The sequence below is a fragment of the Podarcis cretensis genome (assembly GCF_951804945.1).
Source record: "Podarcis cretensis genome assembly, chromosome: 10".
NCBI classification, from domain to species: Eukaryota; Metazoa; Chordata; class Lepidosauria; order Squamata; family Lacertidae; genus Podarcis; species Podarcis cretensis.
In genome coordinates this window covers 4,779,423-4,797,503 of record NC_137179.1, presented here as the reverse complement: position 1 = coordinate 4,797,503, position 18,081 = coordinate 4,779,423, and the positions used below count along the sequence as shown (strand labels likewise).

Sequence of the window (18,081 nt, the reverse complement as noted above, 5' to 3'; positions counted from 1 at the left end):
CAAACACCGTCAGAAAGATCTTCCTGATGTTGAGTCACAATCTCCCTTCTTGTATCTAGAAGCCAAAAACCCTGCAATTTCAGTCCAAAACATATGGAGAGTTGGGGAAACCAGGGTTATCTGAAGGAGAGTCTCCCCCCATCGTTCAGCCCGGACACCAAGGTCCAGCTCTGAGGGCCTTCTGGCGGTTCCCTCCCTGCGAGAAGCGAGGTTACAGGGAACCAGGCAGAGGGCCTTCTCGGTGGTGGCACCTGCCCTGTGGAACGCCCTCCCAGCAGATGTCAAGGAAATACACAACTATCTGACTTTTAGAAGATATCTGAAGGCAGACCTGCTTAGGGAAATATATATTAAAAATATTAAAAATTCCTTCCAGTAGCACCTTAGAGACCAACTAAGTTTGTTCTTGGTATGAGCTTTCCTGGTATCTGAAGAAGTGTGCATGCACACGAAAGCTCATACCAATAACAAACTTATTTGGTCTCTAAGGTGCTACTGGAAGGAATGTTTTTATTTTGTTTCGACTACGGCAGACCGAACCGCTACCTACCTGTAACCATACCTACTGAGTCAATCACCCATCTCCTGCTACCCTCCTGAGAAAAACCTCACCCCACCCTCCCACTATATATATGGGTCTGGTGACTTCTGTTTCAGTGTATCTGAAGAAGTGTGCATGCGCACGAAAGCTTATACAGTGGTACCTCGGGTTAAGAACTTAATTCGTTCCGGAGGTCCGTACTTAACCTGAAACTGTTCTTAACCTGAAGCACCCCTTTAGCTAATAGGGCCTCCAGCTGCTGCCGCGCCACTGGAGCACAATTTCTGTTCTCATCCTGAAGCAAAGTTCTTAACCTGAGGTACTATTTCTGGGTTAGCGGAGTCTGTAACCTGAAGCGTATGTAACCCAAGGTACCACTGTACCAAGAACAAACTTAGTTGGTCTCTAAGGTGCTACTGGACATTTAAAATTTTTTTTTTAATTTTTTTATGCATCTCGACTGCGTCAGACCAACAAGGCTACCTCCCTGAATCTGTTTAGGGAAGTTTTTGATGTTTTTATGTTTTATCGCTTTATTATTATTATTAATATTCTTTGGGGAACTGCCCAGAGTGGCTGGGGAAACCTAGCCAGATGGGCAGGGTATGTATGTATGTATGTATGTATGTATGTATGTATGTGAAGACAGCATCTTAAAAAGCAGAGACATCACCTTGCCAACAAAGGTCCGTATAGTTAAAGCTGTTTGCCGAAGAATGGATGCTTTTGAATTCCTGGTGCTGGAGGAGACTCTTGAGAGTCCCATGGACTGCAAGAAGATCTAACCTCTCCATTCTGAAGGAAATCAGCCCTGAGTGCTCACTGGAAGGACAGATCCTGAAACTCAGGCTCCAAGACTTTGGCCACCGCAGGAGAAGAGAAGACTCCCTGGAAAAGACCCTGATGTTGGGAAAGATGGAGGGCGCAAGGAGAAGGGGGCGACAGATGACGAGATGGTTGGACAGTGTTCTCGAAGCTACCAGCATGAGTCTGACCAAACTGCAGGAGGCAGTGGAAGACAGGAGTGCCTGGTGTACTCTGGTCCAGGGGGTCACGAAGAGGAGGACACAACTAAACAACAACAACATGTATGTATGTATGTATGTATGTATGTATAAATTTATATCTCTTTAGTTTCAAAAGAAAGAAGATGCAAGCCGCCCCCATAAAAATTGACCTCCCCACACTTATTTAGAGCTCCTCTATACAATCCCAAACAAAACACGCAAAGCCCATGGGCATCATTCCTCAATTCTGTCTTGAACAAACAGCCCTGAAATCAGTGCAATTCTCTTCCCTCCAAACTCAGGATGCCTCCCGCCCCTTCTCAGCTTCAGTTTCATCCTAAGCATCATAAAAAGGAGAGAAAAAAAGAGAGGGTTAGGGAGATAAGCATCTCAGGGATGGTTTAGAAATCCTTTGCCCGTAATCTCTACTGCCTGGGGACAGGAGACTGCAAGGAAAGGTGACCGTCTCTGCGTCACCTTCCAGCCTCCCAAGTGCCGTGCGCCTGTTCCACGGCAAAGCGGCCAAACCGGCTGCAGGCCTTGCCCTGCCGGCCGTGACTCAGGCGGCAGCACTGCCTTCCAGCTGTGTCAGGGGTCCTTTGTCAGGGGGTGGCACCGCCAGGAGTCTTTAGGGCAGCGGGTTGGGGGTCTCCGGCCTGGGCGAGGCCCAAATGCGACCCTCAGGACCCGTTCTTCTGGCCCTCTGCCATCCCCGATCCACAGCACGTGGTTTTCCCTACGGGGAATTTGTATGCATCTGCATCACAGATCTCGCCTCCAGCAGAGATTTTGCTTAGTTAACCTGTGAAACTCCCTTCCACAACAGGAGGCAGCGATGGCTATCAACTCTGATAGCCTTAAAAGGGGATTAGGATATGGAGAGAGCTGGGATAGCTTAGTCGGCAGAGCATGGGACTCTTGATCGAAGGGCGGTGGGTTCGAGTCCCGTGTTGGGCAAAAGGGGGTTGGGATAGATGACCCTTGGGGTCCCAACTGACAATTCTATGATTCTGCAACACATTCAGGGAGGAAAAGGCTATTGATGGCTGCCAGCCATGACGGTTATACTCTGCCTCCACTATCAGAGGCAGCAATACTCCCGAATGCTCCTGGAAACCCCAAGAGGGGAGAGGGGTTCGTGTTCGAATCCTGCACGTGGGTTTATCATGGGGGCATCTGGTTGTGGGAACAGGATGCTGGACTAGTTAAGCTCCTGGCCTGATCCTGCAGGCTCTTCTAGACAGGGGAGAGGGGCTATTGCCTTGCCTTGCTCTTGTTATGGGTTTTTATTATGCGCTTTGTGGTTTCTATCTTGTATTTTTATGCTGTGAACCGTCCTGAGATCTATGGATGGGAGGCAATTTAATTAATAAGTAATAATAATAAACCCTGAATATTGACAAAACTTTCATATCACACTCAGTTCTAATAATGCACCCCCAAAGACGGGAGAGGGGGGAAACAAGGAACCAAAAATAGTGTTTGTGTTCTGGGGCCTGGTTAATTAATTCTAGGACTGATCCTAGTTTAAATTAAATCATCCCGGATTACAATAGATAGCCTAGCCATGCAGCCTGTCCACTGAGCTTTTCCCAAATAAAAAGTGTGTCGATTGGGGTAATGATCTCTTAATCCCAAATCCTGCGGCAGTGTCAGATAGTTTGGGATCTTTGGAAAGGAGAAGAGGCCATGCTGGAAAGGTCAAAGATGTGTCAACCTGTTAAGATTATGCATATACAGTGGTACCTTGGGTTACATACGCTTCAGGTTACAGACGCTTCAGGTTACAGATTCCGCTAACCCAGAAATAGTACCTCAGGTTAAGAACTTTGCTTCAGGATGAGAACAGAAATTGTGCTTCGACGAGTGGCAGCCCTATCCCAAGATCTAAATCAGGGGTCAGCAAACTTTTTCAGAAGGTCCCTCAGAAGGTCCATGGTCCCTCAGACCTTGGGGGGGGGGCAGACTATATTTTGAAAAAAATATATAAGAACGAATTCCTATGCCCCACAAATAACCCAGAGATGCATTTTAAATAAAAGCACGCATTCTACTCATGTAAAAACATGCTGATTCCCGGACTTAGAAGGTGATTGGGCCGGATCCGACCCCCCGGGCCTTAGGTTGCCTACACATTATCTAAATTGCAGCAAACAAGGCGTTCCTTCAGGCCTCTAGACCTTTTCTGATCATTTCGTTGTCTGCCGCCTCTGAGAAAGTTTCTCTTCTGCTATTCCAAACTGCCCCTCCAGTTTGCATCTCATTACCGGTCCTGCCTAAATGAAAAAAAAAAGAACTGTCTCACTTCCGCTCCTGCAAATCTGAGCCGTTTGAGCAAAAACATCCCAGTGGAGTTCGCTACTGAAATCCAATTCAGTCTGCATTTAAAGGCAAACCGATCTAATCTGCCCTCTACGCAAACCGAATCACAGCCCTCCTTCGAAATCCGCCCTTGTCCGGGTTTTTGCCGTGTGGTTCCCCAGTACTGCGCACAAAAGCATAAAGGTTAAATGTACGTTAGTGAAAAAGACATGCCGCAAAATAATTAATAAATAAAAATGCAGTGAGAGGCAGTGTGGCATAGTGGTTAGAGGGTTTGACTAAGAAGGCCTGGGAGCGACTGAGGGCTCAAATCCACACTCACCAATGCAACTCATGGAGTGACCCCCTGGGCAAGTCGTGGCCTCTCAGTGTAGCCTATCCCACAGGGTTTTTGTGAGGATAAATGGGGAGGAAATAGAAAGCGGGGATATAAATGTAACAAATAAGTAATATTATAGGGAACAGCGTTGCTAGGAAGTACAGGTGAAGTACTTAATTCGTTCTGGAGGTCCGTACTTAACCTGAAACTGTTCTTAACGTGAAGCACCACTTTAGCTAATGGGGCCTCCCGCTGCCGTCACGCTGCCAGAGCACAATTTCTGTTCTCATCCTGAAGCAAAGTTCTTAACCTGAAGCACTATTTCTGGGTTAGCAGAGTCCGTAACCTGAAGCGTATGTAAACCGAAGTACCACTGTATTTGTTGTTGTTCAGTCGTTTAGTCGAGTCTGACTCTTTGTGACCCCATGGACCAGAGCGAGGAAGTATATTCTAGGCAAAAAAGGGCCTATTTGGAGAAATTCACACTTAAAATGCGGCTGAAGGTGGAGAACAGAACTTAATACAGTGGTAGCTCTGGATGGGAACTGGATCCATTACGGAGCCCCATTCGCATCCTGAGTAGAACGTAACATGCGACTGCGCATGTGCGGGTCGTGTTTTGACGCTTCCGCGCGTGCACAAGACGTCATTTTGAGTGTTTGTGCATGTGTGAGCGGCGAAACCCGGAAGTAACACGTTCCATTACTTCCGGGTCGCCGCAGAGCATAACCTGAAAACACTCAACCTGAAGTATGTTTAACCCGAGGTATGACTATATGTGGGTTAAACCCTCAGCGCCTAGGACTTGCCGATCGAAAGGTCGGCGGTTCGAATCCCTGCGGCGGGGTGCGCTCCCGCTGCTCGGTCCCAGCGCCTGCCAACCTAGCAGTTCGAAAGCACCTCCGGGTGCAAGTAGATAAATAGGGACCGCTTACCAGCGGGAAGGTAAACGGCGTTTCCGTGTGCGGCTCTGGCTCGCCAGAGCAGCGATGTCACGCTGGCCACGTGACCCGGAAGTGTCTCCGGACAGCGCTGGCCCCTGGCCTCTTAAGTGAGATGGGCGCACAACCCCAGAGTCTGTCAAGACTGGCCCGTACGGGCAGGGGTACCTTTACCTTTACCTTTACCTTTATGACTATATGACGGCGTTTCCGTGCGCTGCTCTGGTTCGCCAGAAGCGGCTCAGTCATGCTGGCCACATGACCCGGAAGCTGTACGCCGGCTCCCTCAGCCAATAAAGCGAGATGAGCGCCGCAACCCCAGAGTCGGCCACAACAGGACCTAATGGTCAGGGGTCCCTTTACCTTTTATGACTGTACTGGAAAACTGAAAAATCGAGAGAAACCAGAATTTGACGAATTCCCCTGTTTGCAGCCCAAGTATTCATATGCAAAGACTGCTGCCTCAGACCATCAGTCAAGTTCAGCATCCCATCATGTATGTATTTTGTGTTTTTATCTTTTATGCTGTGAACCACGTTGCGATCTACAGATGAAGGGCAGTATACATATATCATAAAACAACAACAACAGTACACAATCGGATGCCTTGAGGACGCCTGCAAACGGCAAAGGAAGGCAAAAGCCCCTCCCCCAATTCACCCCCCTGCAATTGATACTTGGAGGTAGACTTCTCTTGAACATGGAGGCTCTGTGGTTAATAGCCACCGGTTTATCCCCTAATCCAGGGGGTACCCAAACTTTTTTCAAAGAGGGCCAAATTTGATGGAGTGAACATGCGTGAGGGCTGACCAACTTTGTTGAGCTTAAGTTGTTGAGCTTTTTTTACGATTTTACCCCAAAGTTTTTGAGCTTTTTTTTTTTTTAGGATTAAAGTTGCTGGGCTTTTTTAAAAGGATTTTACCCCAGGACATATACTGCTACGGGGGCCATCTTAGGCCCCTGAAACAGACTTTGGGCATGCCTGCCCTAATCCTAACTCAACCCATAAATTCATTTTGTGCGTGAAGATCCGCTTGCACTCAATACGCGGTTGCACGCACGCCTACTCTGAAGGGGCATCAGCAGGAAGAAAATTCTACTTCCTTGCCCTGCCTGCCCCCCTCTTCCCCAGTTAGCCTTTGGCCGTGGTCAAAACTGGCAAAAGAATGGACTGAAACCAAAAGCGATCCCATCCTTTGGCAAAAGTTTGCCTTTCCAGCGTTTGAGAGATAGATTGCTTTAGCCCCCAGATTAAGCAGGAGAAGGGATTGCATCACAAAATCTACAATTATTAACACATGAAGGCATCAAAGTGCGAGGATTCAGTGGGTGAGATTAGATATAACCCAATTATGTGGACCAGTAGATAAGCCTTGAATTTGGGACAGGAGCTCTGGGTTCAAATCCAGTTCCTCTAACCATGGCTTGGACCATTTCCTTCCCCTCAGTTTCCCAAATGTAAAGCTGAAATTTTATTCTATTTTTATTTGTTAAATGTGTTTGCCGCCCTTCATCTATATATCTCAGGGCACCTCACAACATAATCTCAGGTGACTGGAGTGGCAGTTTGAGAGCAAATGTCGGAAATGTTTTCCAAAGCGCTTTGCAATCTTAAAAGGGATCACACACACATATTTTTAAAAAACATGTATTTACAAACCAGCCGTGCAAAGCCCTTCAGGATGACCTTGCGTTTGCGCTTGCTGTTTATTAATTTTTTGAAAAAATTATTCGTCTACCAAACAGATCCCAGGAAAGTTTCTAGCGATTCAAATACGAACCGAGTGAAACCATCGCCCAAGCCCACAGGGCCAGATCAAAACCCACAATGCAATACTCGAAAGGCCTGAAAAGGGCTCTGACTGGCGTCTAACGATCGCAAGGCTGGCGCCCTTTTTAATTCTGCTCGTAGATCACAAGGATTTCCATTTGCAAAGCAAAACAAAAACAAACCCCTTTTCTGCATAGCTGAGAGGAGAGGAACAAGCAAGGTGCCAAAGTGCTTAGACTCACAGTGCAAACCTCCGATTTCATCAGGGACCATTAAAAAAGACAATATGGACAGGTAGAACAGACCAACCCGTCTCCTTCTCCCAGACGCCACCAGAATCCCTTTTTTTCTACCTGGAGAGCACCAGGTTGGCAAAGGTACAGGCATGCACAGCTACAACCATACAGTACTTTCCTGGGTATTCTTGTTGCTGTTATTTATTGATTTATGACTCGCCTTCTACGTTTCATAGAATAGTAGAGCTGGAAGGGACCCCAAGGTTCATCTAGTCCAGCCCCACGTAAAGAAGGAATTTTTTTTGCCCAACATGAGGCTCCAACCCACGACATGGCCGTTTACCAACATGCCATGAAATAGCAAAAAAGATTTTTAATTTTCTTAAAAACAAAACGGGATTCAAATACAAGCTTGATAAGTCATCCTTCCATCACACCAATTCTGGGGTCCGTTTGTTTTGCTTAACAAAATACTCTGCCTCAAATTTGCCTCAGTTTCCAAGCCCTGTTGAACACAGCTGCACAATTCCGTTTTGTTTAAGAAGAAGAACTAAAGAACTAAGAGCTACTTCAAACCTCGAAACATATCTTTCCTGCATTAGGATGGTCTGGGCTCAAAGGCGACGTCTGGAGCCCAGCAAAACAGGGACTAGCTCACCAAAGAGGAGGCAATACTCTGGAAGGGACCTGCGGGGTCATCTAGTCCAACCCGCTGCCTGCAGGGCTCTTTGGCCCAACGTGGCTCTCGAACCCACAACCCTGACCCGAAGAGTCTCATGCTCTAAATCGGAGAGGAGTTGGAAGGGCTCTCCCGGGGTCATCTAGTCCAGCCCCCTGAAATGCAGGAGATTTTTCCGTTTTTTAAAAAAGGAAGATTTTAAAGAGCACCCATAATTTTTGGCACAGGAACACCCACAAACACACACAGACAGAAAGAGGACTATGGGTGCTTGTTGTTGGAAGGAGAGGGAGAAAAATGCAAGGGATGGGGGGGGGATAGCTCAGTTAGTAGCTGGGAATATGATTTATGAGGGTTGCGAGTTCGAGACTAACATCGGGCAAAGGATTTCTGCCTTGCAGGGGGTTTGGACTTGATGACCCTGGTGGGTCTCTTTCAACCTTACCCTTCTGTGATTCTGTCCATTCTCCCACCACCCAAACCAAGAAGCCCCCAAACACACCGTGGGCGTAGCCAGGATTTATGTTAAAGAGGGGGCAGGTAGCCAGGAATTACAATTTATTGGGGGGTAGGCACCCACCTGCCCATATCCTCTCTCTGGCGCTGCCTAGCAGATTCGGAAGGAAATATCTCAACAGAAGTTTGTTGAAACAGCAGTTGCTACAAATTACTTTCTCTTGACCCCAAAACAAACTTCAACTTTTAGTTAAATATTTTATTGACTTGATTTGGGCGGAGCAGGCAGCTGCCCCCTGGCTACGCCCATGCCCCCCCCCCGACCAACCGATTGGCAAGAGACGAGGTGCCCACCTGGGAGAAAGGAGGCGCCGTCGAGGGAGGACGCGGCGCTCTTTTCGGGGTGCCAGGCGCCGTCGGTTCCCCCCCGGAGCCCCCTGCTCTTCCTCTCCGTCCTCCTCCCGGGCTTGGCAAGGGCTGCGATCCGCCAGCCTCCAAGCCAGGCGAGCCGAGTCTCCGCAGAAGCAGCTGCCCCTGGCGCGCTCCTGGGGCGCGCAGCTTCCGCGGGGAGGAGCTGCGCCGCCCCCGCGGCCAGCGGCAGGGCCGGCGCAGGTGCCTCCCTTCCGGGACCAATGGCAGCAGCAGCAGGAGGAGTTGCGCACACCTGGAGGAAGTCAGGCCCCCTCACCTGGCCAGGGCGCACTCACCAGGGCGCATCCCCTCGGACCCTGCCGCTCATGTCCTGCACCAAGGAGACTTCTCCGCAGGACCAGACACGGTGACATCGAGTTACCTACCTCTCACCTGGCCGGGGAGGTCTCCCTGTGCGCCTCACCTGAGCCAGGGCCCTTACCTGTCCCGGACCACGCCCCTCCGCGCTCTCCTGGCTCTCCCCACCTTCCATCAGCCAGGACGCAGCCCCGGGCCTGCGGGCCCTTGGCTGCAGGGGGCTCAGATCCAAACTTTTTCAAAGATGAAATGAACATGCGTGAGGGTTGACCGAAGTTATTGGCCTTTTTTTCAGGATTGAAGTTGTTGAGCTTTTTTGGTGATTTTACCCCAGGAAATAAACTGCCACAGGGACCAGATTAACTATTAGTAGTAGTAAAGGTGAAGGGACCCCCTGACCAGTTGTGGTCGTGGCCGACTCTGGGGTTGCGGTGCTCATCGCGCTTTATTGGCCAAGGGAGCCGGTGTACAACTTCCGGGTCATGTGGCCAGCATGACTAAGTCGCTTCTGGCGAACCAGAGCAGCGCATGGAAACGCCGTTTACCTTCCTGCCGGAGCGGTACCTATTTATCTACTTGCACTTTGACGTGCTTTCGAACTGCTAGGTGGGCAGGAGCAGGGACCGAGCAACGGGAGCTCGAACCGCCGACCTTCTGACTGGCAAACCCTAGGCTCTGTGGTTTAACCCACAGCGCCACCCGTGTCCCTGAGTAGTAGTAAAAGGTAAAGGTAAAGGTACCCCTGCACGTACGGGCCAGTCTTGACAGACTCTGGGGTTGTGCGCCCATCTCACTTAAGAGGCCAGGGGCCAGCGCTGTCCGGAGACACTTCCGGGTCACGTGGCCAGCGTGACATCGCTGCTCTGGCCAGAGCCAGAGCCAGAGCCGCACACGGAAACGCCGTTTACCTTCCTGCTGGTAAGCGGTCCCTATTTATCTACTTGCACCCGGAGGTGCTTTCGAACTGCTAGGTTGGCAGGCGCTGGGACCGAGCAGCGGGAGCGCACCCCGCCGCAGGGATTCGAACCGCCGACCTTTCGATCGGCAAGCCCTAGGCGCTGAGGCTTTAACCCACAGCGCCACCTGCGTCCCATTTGAGTAGTAGTAGTATTATAAATTGTTGTTTAGTCGTGTCCGACTCTTTGTGACCCCCTGGACCAGAGCACACCAGGCACTCCTGTCTTCCACTGCCTCCTGCAGTTTGGTCAAACTCATGTTTGTAGCTTCCAGAACACTGTCCCACCATCTCATCCTCTGTCATCCCCTTCTCCTTGGGCCCTCCATCTTTCCCAACATCAGGGTCTTTTCCAGGGAGTCTTCTCTTCTCATGAGGTGGCCAAAGTATTGGAATCTCAGCTTCCAGATCTGTCCTTCCAGTGAGCACTCAGGGCTGACTTCCTTCAGAATGGAGAGGTTTGATCTTCTTGCAGTCCATGGGACTCTCAAGAGTCTCCTCCAGCACCAGAATTCAAAAGCATCAATTCTTTGGCGATCAGCCTTCTTTATGGTCCAGCTCTCACTTCCCTACATCACTACTGGGAAAACCATAGCTTTAACTAGACGGACCTTTGTTGGCAAGGTGATGTCTCTGCTTTTTAAGATGCTGTCTAGGTTTGTCACTGCTTTTCTCCCAAAAAGCAGGTGTCTTTTAATTTCGTGGCTGCTGTCACGATCTGCTGTGATCATGGAGCCCAAGAAAGTAAAATCTCTCACTGCCTCCATTTCTTTCCCTTCTATTTGCCAGGAGGTGATGGGACCAGTGGCCATGATCTTTGTTTTTTTGATGTTGAGCTTCAGACCATATTTTGCGCTCTCCTCTTTCACCCTCATTAAAAGGTTCTTTAATTCCTCCTCACTTTCTGCCATCAAGGTTGTGTCATCTGCATATCTAAGGTTAGATATTTCTTCCAGCAATCTTAATTCCGGCTTGGGATTCATCCAGCCCAGCCTTTCACATGATGAATTCTGCATATAAGTTAAATAAGCAGGGAGACAATATACAGGCTTGTCGTACTCCTTTCCCAATTTTGAACCAATCTGTTGTTCCATATCCAATTCTAACTGTAGCTTCTTGTCCCACATAGAGATTTCTCAGGAGACAGATGAGGTGATCAGGCACTCCCATTTCTTTAAGAACTTGCCATAATTTGCTGTGGTCGACACAGTCAAAGGCTTTTGCATAGTCAATGAAGCAGAAGTAGATGTCTTTCTGGAACTCTCTAGCTTTCTCTATAATCCAGCGCATGTTTGCAATTTGGTCTCTGGTTCCTCTGCCTCTTCTAAATCCAGCTTGCACTTCTGGGAGTTCTCGGTGGGAAGTTAAAAGAGGCTTAACAAAAACAAGGAGAGGGTCCACTTTCTCTCTGTGGCAATGCAGTGTCTGGAATAAGTCAGGGGGTTGCTGCCTTTTCTGTTCTGCACAACAAGCAGAAATCCAACTGGTGGAAAGGAAGGGACATTTTATCATATGTGGTGGGGTTGTAATGTAATTTTAAAAAATTGGGAAATGATATACAACGAATTGAAGAAAATGTTCCATTTAACATTTGTTTAAAAACCTGAAGCATTTTTATTAGGGATTGTAGGGAAAGATCTACCAAAAAAGCTGAAAAACATCTTCATGTATGCAAGAACGGCCGCGAGAGACCTAATAGCACAAGGATGGAAGACTGAAGAAACCCCAACTAAAGAATCATGGCAAGAAAAATTGATGGACTATGCAGAACTGGCAAAATTGACATATAAACTACGGGACAAGGATAACTGTGACTTTGAAGATGAATGGGAACCCTTTACAAAGTATTTGAAGACGCAACAAAGCAAACTGGACGCCTTGACTGGCTTTGAATAAACATTGGTGATGCTCCTCCCAACATGGAAAAATATGATACCGTACATATGAACTGTATATGTTGCACATACTGGACTAGACCTTTACGATAGGAAATAAGCAGTAAAATTTTCACATTTATTATCATTCAGCCTGTTGCACTTTGTGTATTGTGACAACTGTATTTGCATAGCAAGGAATTGAACTTGTTTTGACTCCCAGCATGGAAGCAAAATGATGTTGATGAGAAATGAGGACAACACCTAGCCTTATTAATTCATCAACGCGCGAAATTTGTATCCCGCAGGGTCTGAATGCCAACTTCACCACGATTTTGCTGCATCACCTACGAAATGTTCGATTGCTTTGGATTTACCGTATTTTTCGCTCTATAAGACGCACCAGACCACAAGACGCACCTAGTTTTTGGAGGAGGAAAACAAGAAAAAAAATATTCTGAGTCTCAGAAGCCAGAACAGCAAGGGGGATCACTGCGCAGTGAAAGCAGCGATCCCTCTTGCTGTTCTGGCTTCTGGGATAGCTGCGCAGCCTGCATTCGCTCCATAAGACGCACACACATTTCCCCTTACTTTTTAGGAGGGGAAAAAGTGAGTCTTATAGAGCAAAAAATACGGTATTTTGCTTATATGCTGCTTTCGAGCAGCTTACGGAAAGCATTCAAGACAGAGAACTGTGGGAATGCCAAATATACAGGGAACCAGGCAGAGGGCCTTCTCGGTAGTGGCGCCTGCCCTGTGGAACGCCCTTCCAGCAGATGTCAAAGCGATAAATAACTACCTGACATTCAGAAGACATCTTAAGGCAGCCCTGTTCAGGGAAGTTTTTAATCTGTGATATTTTAGTGTATTTTTGGTTTTTATGGAAGCCGCCCAGAATGGCTGGGGAAACCCAGCCAGATGGGTGGGGTACAAATAATAACTTGGCTCAGTAGTTTCATGCATACTGAAGATGTGTCATCAGTCAGTTTTAACTCTTGTAACATTTTAAATCCTTTTATTTATGATGCTGGACAGCCAGCCTGGGCTCCTTCGGGAAGGCAGGAGGGAGAAACGTTGAATAAATAATAATAAAAGATTTATTTTAGGGGATGGTCACAGGGTGGGTCACAATGAGCCTAATATATAAAACAATCGCACCCACCTAAACACAAGAAACTAATACACATGTCCCCCACTGTAGGGAAAGTGCTGGACATCTGCTTTGCATGTAGAAGGTCTAGTTTTCAAACCCCAGCTCCTCCAGGTACTGTTGAGAGAGATTCCCTGTCTGAAATTCCAGTCATCAATGCCAACATTATGGGGCTAGATGGGTCAGAATCTGACTCAAGGTAAGTCAACTTCTATTTTCCTATTTCTTTATATGCTAAAATACCTTAACCAGCAGGCCAAATTTCTGCAACATTTAAAAATTACATGTTTCAACTCGGTGCCCAGAGACGCGGGTGGAGCTGTGGGTTAAACCACAGAGCCTAGGACCTGCTGATCAGAAGGTCGGCGGTTCGAATCCCCACAACGGGGTGAGCTCCCATTGCTCGGTCCCTGCTCCTGCCAACCTAGCAGTTCGAAAGCACACCAGTGCAAGTAGATAAATAGGTACCGCTCTGGCGGGAAGGTAAACGGTGTTTCCGTGCGCTGCTCTGGTTCACCAGAAGCGGCTTAGTCCTGTTGGCCATATGATCTGGAAACTGTACGCCGGCTCCCTCGGCCAATAAAGCGAGATGAGCGCCGCAACCCCAGAGTCGGCCACGACTGGACCTAATGGTCAGGGGTCCCATTACCTTTACTTGGTGCCAAGAGCTCCCCAGTGCCAGGTGCCAGCCTAATCCCCAGGGGGAAAGTGTTTCCATGACCCAGGTGCTACCACCAAGAAGGCCCTGCTTCGAGGTATGGATTTCAGTGAGCAATGATTTGGCCAGAAAGTCTTCCCTGAATCTTTTCTTGGTGGCTTCTCTGATGTATGCTTTGCATTTGGGGTTTTCAGTCTTGTACATATGTTTTTCTGTTAAAAATCACCTTGTTGAGTTTTCAGGACCATAACATCTCACGCTGCTGTACCAGTTAGCACTCACGTGGGTGCCTACTGCGCTCTGTGACCACCACAATACCTTCAAGGGCTGCCACACGTAGACTGCATTGCAGTAATGAAGCATGGGGGCTGGAAACTATCTCCAGGCCAGATCTTCTCCCCCCAGGCCAGAACTGGCCTTGTCCCACACCCTCCTTGAGGGTTTTTGCCTGGACAGATAAGGCCCTTTCTGTGGCTGGACAGAGAGGGAAGGAAGGGAGTTGGACTAAATGATTTGGTTGATGATGGACTATATGGAATTTGCAGAACTGACCGGGAGACTCCGAGACCAGAGAGAAGAGACGGTGGAAGAAGATTGGAAAAAGTTTAAAGAATATCTGAAAAAATATGTTAATATTTAAATCTTAGAATAGCTTTGGAAGTGGATATAGGCTGTAGGGTTAGAAGTAGAAGATAGTGTATTATAAAATAGTATTATTTGTAAGTGATAAAATGTGAAGATTTTTATGGTACAGTAAAAGTAAGTGTGATAAAAAAAATGGTTAAAATCATGATATATGTAAACTGCTAAAGATGAGGTAAAATGAAAATCAGATAGGGGGGACTTGGGGAAGCCCACCTAACAATGTTTAGAAAAAATAAGGATAAGATAAGAATTTGTTTGTATTGTTTGTTTTTTCTGTTTGTGTTGTTTAGTTGTGTTATAAAATGAATTAAAAAATAGGAAAAAATAGATGATTTGGTTGCCTTACGAGTCTGCAATTCTACGAAGGGTGGATGCAAGTTAATAATAATAATAATAATAATAATAATAATAATAGAAACAGTCCTTGGGTGTTTTTAAGCAGAGGTCTGTCAAGGATTATTTACAGGTAGGTAGCCGTGTTGGTCTGCCATAGTCAAAACAAAATAAAAAAATTCCTTCCAATAGCACCTTAAAGACCAACTAAGTTAGTTCTAGGTATGAGCTTTCGTGTGCATGCACACTGTGTATCTGAAGAAGTGTGCATGCACACGAAAGCTCATACCTAGAACTAACTTAGTTGGTCTTTAAGGTGCTATTGGAAGGAATTTTTTTTCTTTTATAAGGATTATTTAGTTGTGACTTCTGCATTTCAGGGGGTTGGACTAGATAACCTTTGGTTCTGTTCTATGATTAGGCTGAACCTCCAAACCCGAGACCTAAAAATCACAGGCTGTCCCTGTTAAGCGGATTTGTGCCGTTCGGATATACATGGCAGGTGTTTCCGTTTTCCACCTCAGCCTTCAATCATTTCAGGAGATGCCACAGCGAAGGAAATTTTTCCGTGGGTTGCTGGTGGGGGAATTTTCTTGCTACATACAAGTCAGGGGAACTTGTTGGAGGCCCAACTCTGCGGAAGAGATCTTCCTCTGATTGCAGGTGCCATCGGAAGTGTTGCTAAACCCTCGGTTGAGCTATTTCACCTTGTGCTATATAGAAACTCTTAGTCACCCTCAACGCAGAGAATCCCTGATGATGTAACTGCCGTCTCTGGCAAAGAGGAGTGGAAGACTCAGGGGAATGTATAGGTGTAAGGTTACCAGACGTCCCTGTTTGGACAGTCCCTGGATTTACACATCAGTCCCCATGCAAAATCCATTGAAGTTGAAAAGTGGATTCATTGAAAAAAATCTGGTAACCTTAGTCTACGGGAGTAGCTTTCTCACACTAGAATCATAGAGTTGGAAGAGACCACAAGGGCCATTGAGTCCAACCCCCTGCCAAGCAGGAAACACCATCAGAGCACTCCTGACATATGGTTGTCAAGCCTCTGCTTAAAGACCTCCAAAGAAGGAGACTCCACCACACTCCTTGGCAGCAAATTCCACTGTCGAACAGCTCTTACTGTCAGGAAGTTCTTCCTAATGTTTAGGTGGAATCTTCTTTCTTGTAGTTTGGATCCATTGCTCCGTGTCCGCTTCTCTGGAGCAGCAGAAAACAACCTTTCTCCCTCCTCTATGTGACATCCTTTTATATATTTGAACATGGCTATCATATCACCCCTTAACCTCCTCTTCTCTAGCCAAGCCAAGCCATCGCTTTTGCCTCGAGTGCAAAGTGCAGGGGCCTTGAAGGGTTCAGGAAATTCACCCAACCTGGCTCTTCCTAACTTCTCAGGGCAAGACTTCTGGAGAATTCACACCCATGACTCCGCCCCCCCCCTGCAATCACAAAATATCAAACTAAGGACAGTTCACAGGACAGGAGAGGAGACAACACTAGGCAGGATTTTTCCCTGGAAAAGAAAGCTGTAATTGACAGATCTGTTCCCTTTTAATGGTACCGCATAGTTCAAGCTCTGGTTTCCCCAGTAGTGATGTATGGAAGTGAGAGCTGGACCATAAAGAAGGCTAATCGCCAAAGAATGGATGCTTTTGGATTCTGGTGCTGGAGGAGACTCTTGAGAGTCCCATGGACTGCAAGAAGATCAAACCTCTCCATTCTGAAGGGAATCAGCCCTGAGTGCTCCCTGGAAGGACAGATCCTGAAGCTGAGGCTCCAAGACTTTGGCCACCTCATGAGAAGAGAAGACTCCCTGGAAAAGACCCTGATGTTGGGAAAGATGGAGGGCACAAGGAGAAGGGGACGACAGAGGACGAGATGGCGGGACAGTGTTCTCGAAGCTACCAGCATGAGTCTGACCAAACTGTGGGAAGACAGGAGGGCCTGGCATCAGTGGCGTAGTGTGGGGGGTGCAGGGGGGCCCTGCCGCACCGGGCACAACATCTGGGGGGGCGCGCTCGCCGCCTCCGGAGTCGCTGAAGAGCCTCGGGCGCAGGCTGTAGCAGAGCCCCATGTCTCGTGGAACCGACAAGCTGTGCGCGCGCCCAGGCAGCAGCAAGAAGAAGCTGGCAGTGGCGGCAGGTTAGGGGTTAGGGGCGCAAATCACTCGCCTTGCCCCGGGTTAAAAAGTAAAGGTAAAGGTACCCCTGCCCGTACGGGCCAGTCTTGACAGACTCTGGGGTTGTGCGCCCATCTCACTTAAGAGGCCGGGGGCCAGCGCTGTCCGGAGACACTTCCGGGTTACGTGGCCAGCGTGACATCGCTGCTCTGGCGAGCCAGAGCCGCACACGGAAACGCCGTTTACCTTCCCGCTGGTAAGCGGTCCCTATTTATCTACTTGCACCCGGAGGTGCTTTCGAACTGCTAGGTTGGCAGGCGCTGGGACCGAGCAGCGGGAGCGCACCCCGCCGCAGGGATTCGAACTGCTGACCTTTCGATCGGCAAGTCCTAGGCGCTGAGGCTTTAACCCACAGCGCCACCTGCGTCCCTTGCCCCGGGTTAGGGGGAGCAAATTACTTGCCTTGCCCCGGGTGCTGACAACCCACGCTACGCCGCTGCCTGGCATGCTCTGGTCCATGGGGTCATGAAGAGTCGGACATGACTAAACGACTAAACAACAACAACAAAGTCCAGTATGTGCAAAATATACAGTTCATATGTCCGGTGTCATATTTTTCTATGCTGGGAGGAGCATCACCAGTTGGATTTCTGCCTGTTGTGCAGAACAGAAAAGGCAGCAACCCCCTGACTTGTTCCAGACACCGCATCGTCATAGAGAGAAAATGGACCCCTCTCCTAGTTTTTTTGTTAAAACCTCTTTTAACTTCCCACCCCAAACCTTTATTCCTGCTTCTATTTTTTTTTATACATATTTATTAAAGTTTTTTGAATACAAATGCATAAATAATAAACAACATTACTTATATCATAACATAATTTCGTCACTTCTTTGGACTCCCTCACGTCTCCCGCTCCCACTTACATCGTTACAAAAAAATTTTCCAAGCAAATTACCCACTTGTTTGCAATCTTATCTCCGCTCATTTAAATAAAATCTAGCAATTCTCCAAAAAAATTATATTTTCCTTAATCTCACTTATCGTCAAATTCAGATCTAATTCAGTGGTAGGCAATTATTTATGATCTAGCATCCTTCTTAACATTCAACCAAATTACAATATTTTTGTAAATAAATCTTGAATTTCTTCCAGTCCTTTATTCCTGCTTCTAAAACCTGAAAGCGAGAATAGACGCCGGCCCCTTTAAGGGCATAGCCACGCCCTTTACCTCCCTCCTTCCCTCCCTCCCTCGGCTCCGCCTCCCCCTTGTTCTCCCGCCCCCTTTCTCCTCCGCGATTGGTGGCCTGAGCCTCCAATGGCGGGTGGATTTCAAGAGCGG

The 18,081-nt window shown here is 47.8% G+C and overlaps 1 protein-coding gene across 2 annotated transcripts in view; it reads right to left on the bottom strand.

Moving 5' to 3' along the window:
* IRF5 (interferon regulatory factor 5) overlaps nucleotides 1-9,072 on the bottom strand; it is a 51,278-nt gene extending 42,206 nt beyond the window's left edge. Inside the window, exon 1 of one of the 2 annotated variants that reach the window (XM_079992677.1) lies at nucleotides 8,980-9,072. In XM_079992677.1, the coding sequence (XP_079848803.1) occupies nucleotides 8,980-9,057 (78 nt within the window). In that variant the 5' untranslated portion in view covers nucleotides 9,058-9,072. Of the gene's footprint in view, nucleotides 1-8,626; nucleotides 8,835-8,979 lie in introns of those variants that run through there. The other variant, XM_079992678.1, reaches the window with a different exon arrangement.
* Between the last annotated feature and the right edge of the window lie 9,009 nt (nucleotides 9,073-18,081).